This window comes from Aethalodelphis obliquidens, unplaced genomic scaffold (assembly GCF_003676395.1).
Source record: "Aethalodelphis obliquidens isolate GAN/ISIS:26980383/991018 unplaced genomic scaffold, ASM367639v1 scaffold4, whole genome shotgun sequence".
NCBI classification, from domain to species: domain Eukaryota; kingdom Metazoa; phylum Chordata; class Mammalia; order Artiodactyla; family Delphinidae; genus Aethalodelphis; species Aethalodelphis obliquidens.
The window spans coordinates 1,310,591-1,316,590 of record NW_020837948.1 but is presented as its reverse complement, the minus strand read 5'-3'; the positions used below and the strand labels follow the sequence as shown (position 1 = coordinate 1,316,590).

The window sequence follows — 6,000 nt, the reverse complement described above, 5'->3', positions numbered from 1 at the left end:
TTTATTTTATGAGGCCAGAATAACGTTGATATGAAAAGTTGACAGAGATATTACAAAAAAAGAAAATTATAAACCCTTATCCCTCATGAACATAGGTGCAAAAATCTGATCAGTCTTTGATATAGCAATTTCATTCTTAGGAATTTATACCAAAAAGCCCTCTTACAGTTGTACAAAGATCAACTACAGAATATCCACTATAGCAATATATTTTTTTCACTATAGCAATATATATTTTTTTAATTTATTAATTTTATTTATTTATTTATGGCTGCATTGGATCTTCGTTGCTGTGCCCGGGCTTTCTCTAGTTGCGGCGAGCGGGGGCTACTCTTCATTGTGGTGCGCAGGCTTCTCATTGCAGTGGCTTCTTTTGTTGCGGAGCACAGGCTCTAGGCGCGCGGGCTTCTGTAGTTGTGGCACATGGGCTCAGTAGTTGTGGCTCATGGGATCTGGAGCAGAGGCTCAGTAGTTGTGGCACACGGGCTTAGTTGCTCTGCGGCATGTGTGATCTTCCCGGCTCAGGGCTCAAAATCGTGTCCCCTGCATTGGCAGGCAGATTCTTCACCACCAGGGAAGCCCTATAGCAATATATATATATATATATATTTTTTTTATAGCAATATTTTTAATGGTAAAAATTGGAAACAACTTACATATCCCCCAAAATGTGACAAGTTAATTAAATATGGTACATTTATATGATTGAATATGTAGCCATTAAAATATAGTAGACATATGTCTTGACACAGGAAAATTCACCATATATTGTTTATTTTAAAAGTAAATTATCAAAAATTTCAGGTGCTTTCACCACACACACAAAAAATGAGGAGATAGAGATGTAGTAATCATAACACTATGTTTATGTATATCAAATCAACATGCTGTACATCTTAAGTACATAAATTTTTTTTAAAAAAGGTAGATTACCAAATAGTATAATGGCATGACCCTACATTTTCAAAGAAAAATATGTATATATATATAATGGAAAAACACTGAAAGGACATAAGCCAAATGCCAAAAATGGTTAATCATTGGATGATGGGAGTATGGTTGACTTTTATTTCCTTCCTTTTACTTATCTGTATTTCTTGCAACAAATATATATTACTTTTTAATATAAAAAAGTTATTGCTGAAGAAAAATTTTTAAAAATCTGACCAATGGTCATTTTTGTACCTCTCCCATCACAGTTCTCAGGAAGAAAAGATTTAGGACTTTGGACTCTTCCTCTTCACCTTCAACCTAAAACCTATGCATCTTGGGCGACTGGACACAGCTTTTCCCTCCTTTGACTCACTGGGTCCATGGTGGCCCTGCCCTATGGGTCCAGCCTCTACTCAGTAGATGAAGCAGTACAAGTTTTGCTGCTGATGTATTATGTGACTTTTGGCAAGATTCTTTTCCTTAGGGACTCCAGTTTCTCCTCTCTTAATCAATGATCTTCAAGGTCCCTTCCAGACAGAGGAAAGAACAGATTTAGAATCAGAAAACTTTGGTGGAGACTTGAGAATGTGGGCATCACCTCCCAGGAAAATATTCTTTACTATTCTTCCGTGTTCCCAGTGTCTCCAGACAGGTAAAAAGCACCTCCCAGCCCAGGCCTTATAAAACCAGTGAGCCTTATATTTCACTAGTCCTGGTGCAGGGTTCGACACAGAGTAGTTGCTCAGTGAACTAGCCTTTTGCCTTCATCTTCTAAAAACAACCCCAAAATAGGTTTTCTAACCTTGCTTTTGATGGTGATTTGAACGCAAGGTTGGTTTTAATTACTGGAGCACATGTTTTGCAAGTTTTTTGTTTTTTTTGTTTTTCTCCCTGAGGTAACAGCTACAGTGCCTATTTGTAACAATTTACCAAGCAGAGCACTTCTCCTGACATATCAGTGGCTGAGACATTCAAACTGTCTCTCAGCTGGGGCCTTTGTCGGAAACACCATCTCAGGGCTGCCTGCGGCGTGCTTGTACAACCACATTCCCGCAGGTGCCCAGGCTGTTGCCACGCGGCTTCCAGGGAGGGATCTGACGAAACTCTCGACTTCAGGGAAGTCCCAGCTTTGCCACTGTGGAGCTGTGTGACCTTGGACAAGTCCCTTCCTCCTTCAGGAACATTGCAATGGACCTAAGCGCTCTTCCCGGGTCCGTCTACGCTCTGGGGATGGTCGGGTGATCTGAAAAACATTCGCTTTTAACGTTTATTGATCTCAGACGTCACGCAAATGAGGGACCACAAACAAGTAAGGGACTCATCGGTCGTAGCGAGCGAAAGAGCTCCTGCGATCCGCACCACACGTCTCGCGAGATCTCCTCCTTGCGCTTCTCGGCGTCATCGTCTCGGCGGCCGTGGCAGCGACGGCGACAGCGCGTAAGGTACTCACAGGGGCGGCCCGTATCCCTCCGCCGCCGGCGCGGCCCAGCCCTCCCTCCCCGGCCCGCCAATCCCCGCTCTCCCGACCTGCCCCTCGGCCTGGGCCCACCCCGCGCTCCGCCTGCCCCACCCCGGCGGCGCCGCCCGCCCGCGCGTCCCTCGGTCCACCTGCAGCAAGCAGTCCCTCCGACCGTCCGACCCAGAGGCGCCTGCCGAGCCCGAGGCCTGGGCTCTTGCTCCCTGGCGGAGGGATCCGCGGCGGCTGAGGAGGCGGCGCTGAGCCTAGAAGGAAGAGGCAGCTACCGCGGTGGCGGCGGCGGCGGCGGCTCGGGCGGCAGCGCATAAAGGGGCCGCCGCCGGGTGATGCGGTGACCCCTGCGGCAGGCTCAGGAGCCGAGTGGGCCACGGCCCCAAGTCCGTCCCGCCGGACCCGCGCTCCGGAACTCCCTATCTTCTCCGGCCGACCCGCGATCACCGAGGCGGCCTCGCGCCCCCTCGTCCCTTCCCCGTCCCTCCCCTGCCCCTGTTCCCGCCCCGGGGGCCGCCTCCACCTGCCTCCCACGATGGCTCTGAAGAGAATCCACAAGGTAAGCTGCCAAAGGTCGGCTTTGGCGGGTCGGGCTGCCGGGTGGGTCGGCTGAGCAGGCTGCGGCCTGCATTTCCCGCCGTCGCCTCCGCCGGGCTCGCAGCTTCTTTGGACCCGGCTGCCGGCGATGCCCCGGCCGGGCTGCCTTCACACCCCACTCCCAGTGATGGCGCCCACGGAGGCCCGGGCGCGCTGCCCGCGCTTAGGCCGGAGGTATGTTCGCCGGCTCAGCGTTCCTTCCCGGCCTCCTCTCTAGGCCCCGCGTGGTATGGAGTCCCAGGGCCTCTCCCCGGCCTGGGACTGCTGTGCCAGAGGGCCATTGTCCGGCCGTGCCGGGAGGGGGTGCTGGGACTGGGGCGTTGGGCGGCCCCATCGACGGAGGTCGAAAGGGCTCTATGCCCCATCTCTGCCCATAAAACCCCTACCCCCACTTGCCTAGGCTTCCTCCACAGAACCACTTGAGCTTGGGGCCCGTATCTCAGGCAGACTGAGGAAGCCTTTTTGTCTGATCCACAAATATTTCTGGAGTTCACTTGCCTCTTAGTGGCCGCACGCTTCGGTCCACTTAACTCTTCCAGAAACTGTTAAGAGTAGGAAGTTCAGGAGGAAATAAACATGACTTTTATGAGGCAGGAGGGAAGTAGAGGGAGAAGCGTTTTATTCCTTGAGGTTGCCAAATGTAGTCAGAAACTGACACTTCAGTTTGCAGGAATGGATTTAATAGAAAACCTGTTAAATTGTCAAGGGTAGAGGTAGAAACCTGAAAATTGAAAACCACTGGAGAGAATTTCATAAAGTGTCTTTTTACATTCTCTTCGCAAAACGTATTTTAACGCTTAAATTAGGTGATATGTTCAGGGAGATCCTTTTAATGTAGGAGGTATTTTGCTACCTTTTTCCATTAGGAAGGATTTCTTTGCCCTTTAGGATGAAGGGTTATTTATTTGTAGTTGTCTCTACAGAGGTTTTTCTAATATTGCTCTGGAGTATGGGTTTAGCTTAAAGTTTAGGGTTTTTTCCCTTCCCTGTAATATTGTAACCTCCTATTACCTCTCACTATCTTTTTTTCCTTCTTCTTCTCAGAAGTGGGGAAGCGGCACTGGTGATTTTTGTTTGGTGTTTCACTTGGCTACTTGGAGAGGCTGTATTAAACCTCTAGCCAGTAAGAAGTAGATCCTGGGATTATCCATCCTAAAGGATGGGATAGAGATGCAAGGGGAAGAGAACCAATTTTCACCTTGCCTTAAACTCAGTGAAAATGCAGGTTTGGTCAGTTTAAACACCTCAGCTCAGCAGCTTGTCTTCGTTTCATTCTTGATCAAAGACCTTTAATGTGGAATTAATCCCAATGGTTACTGTAAATTAGGTTAGATCCTCACCAACTTCTTTTGACTTTGATTTCTATCAGATGAAAAAGGGCAGACTTTAGACAGAGTAAATCTACTAAAATGAAGCCGGTTATTTGTTAAAAGAAGCTTGAACTTTAAGCAAAGATCTCTTAACCATTTAAGGAGCAGGAGCACACTGAGGACAGGTCTTCCAAGTAAATAATACATATGCATTTTTAAGGCTTTAAGGAGTTATGAGATTTTAAAGACTAATTGAGAAGTTATCAATTCAAGATTATACTTGTGGAAGATTGTGGCCTTATTTTTAAAACCTGAAGAAGAGTGAGTATAATGTGCGATCACTTACAAATCAAGAAATGTAGCCTTTAATCTCTACTCTGATATGTATGTTATGGAGGTTTTTTCAGAAAAGGAACTAGCACTCAAAACATGCATTTTAATCTTCTAATATCCTTGCCTCCAATAATATGATTTCTTTTGAATACTACATGTTCTCTAGATTTTCTCTAAAAGATGCCCTTATTAAAATTTTAATAAGGAAAATCAAGTGTACACAATGATGATTTGAACTTTTAAAACTCAGTATTAACCTTTTTTCACCTGGTTTATAACCTAGAGCCATCCTCAAAGTATGGCTCAACTTCTGAGACTGCCAGGGATTAGAAAAATAAAATTTATTTTTGATGTACATACTAGTCATAGTCAATAAGATTGTGAAAACAAAATGGAGATTTTTTTCCCCTAACTTTTTGTATGACACCAATTTTAAATTGAATGCAGACTTGGATAAGACCAGTCCTATCTCACCCTCAGCCCTAGTAATGTATCTGCGATGGAATCCCCCAAAGACATACTTGGCTTACATAACTGATCTTGGTCTTGAACCTTCCCAGTTGCTATTCTCTGAGAAAATAGTTCTGCTTAAATACCTCTCAACTTCAGATATCATGAACTACTGCATCTGGGTTCTAATAAAATTTTATTAAGAACAAATACTTTTGACATGTGGCATCTTTAGGAATTCAGTATCTTGTGTTTCATTGACAGAGGGAAATAGTGTTCTGTGAATCTGACAGTCCTTTAAATGCCATGACTTTTTTGGAAAAAGCTTTTGGTGGACTTTATTTTGATATATACTTTAAGGTCAACTGACCTATGCTTTAACAGAGTTTACCAAAGAGGTTTCATTTTGAACATCCATTGTAGTTCTGTGCAGGGATTGGGACCCTTTGGGATTGTTCGTATCTACACCAAATGGCCCCAGCCTGCTACGTTTTGAGGTTTTCTGCTGACATTATCAGTCTTCAGCTTTGATTTTGATGCTTTGAGTGTCTGCCTCTAGCAGCACCACCCCCAGCCCTTTTCCAGTTGGCTGCCTCTCATCTGTTGTGGGCTGGGAAACCAGATCACTGAGCTTATTAAAATTATGTCTAAAATAAGATCCAGTAGGCTCTGAGTGAAGAGGGCTTCATGTGTTCTGTGAACTGTGTGGTCTGACTGATCAGAGACCTTTTTTTACTTGCTTCCTGTTTTTCTTCTTTACCTTTGTTATACAGATGCAGCAAGATTTTGTTGCTCTTAGCGTGCCATAATATTGAAATACAAGGTTAATTTCTTTATTTTGAGGAAGGGTAAAAGGCTGAATATCATGATTCTTTGAAGAATTGAAGACAGACCAAAGTTAAGATACTA

The 6,000-nt window shown here is 45.2% G+C and overlaps 1 protein-coding gene and 1 long non-coding RNA gene across 3 annotated transcripts in view; one reads left to right on the top strand and one right to left on the bottom strand.

Annotated features, from left to right (window-relative positions):
- Nucleotides 1-757: 757 nt before the first annotated feature.
- LOC113614446 (uncharacterized) lies at nucleotides 758-2,208 on the bottom strand. The gene is made up of 2 exons (XR_003430642.1): nucleotides 1,864-2,208; nucleotides 758-1,460 (listed from the first exon to the last, which is right to left on the bottom strand). It is a non-coding gene; the product is annotated as an uncharacterized LOC113614446 (long non-coding RNA).
- Nucleotides 2,209-2,325: 117 nt separating this feature from the next.
- Nucleotides 2,326-6,000, top strand: part of UBE2D2 (ubiquitin conjugating enzyme E2 D2) — a 59,977-nt gene continuing 56,302 nt past the window's right edge. Inside the window, exon 1 of one of the 2 annotated variants that reach the window (XM_027095962.1) lies at nucleotides 2,326-2,960. In XM_027095962.1, the coding sequence (XP_026951763.1) occupies nucleotides 2,937-2,960 (24 nt within the window). In that variant the 5' untranslated portion in view covers nucleotides 2,326-2,936. The remainder of the gene's footprint in view (nucleotides 2,961-6,000) is intronic. The other variant, XM_027095956.1, reaches the window with a different exon arrangement.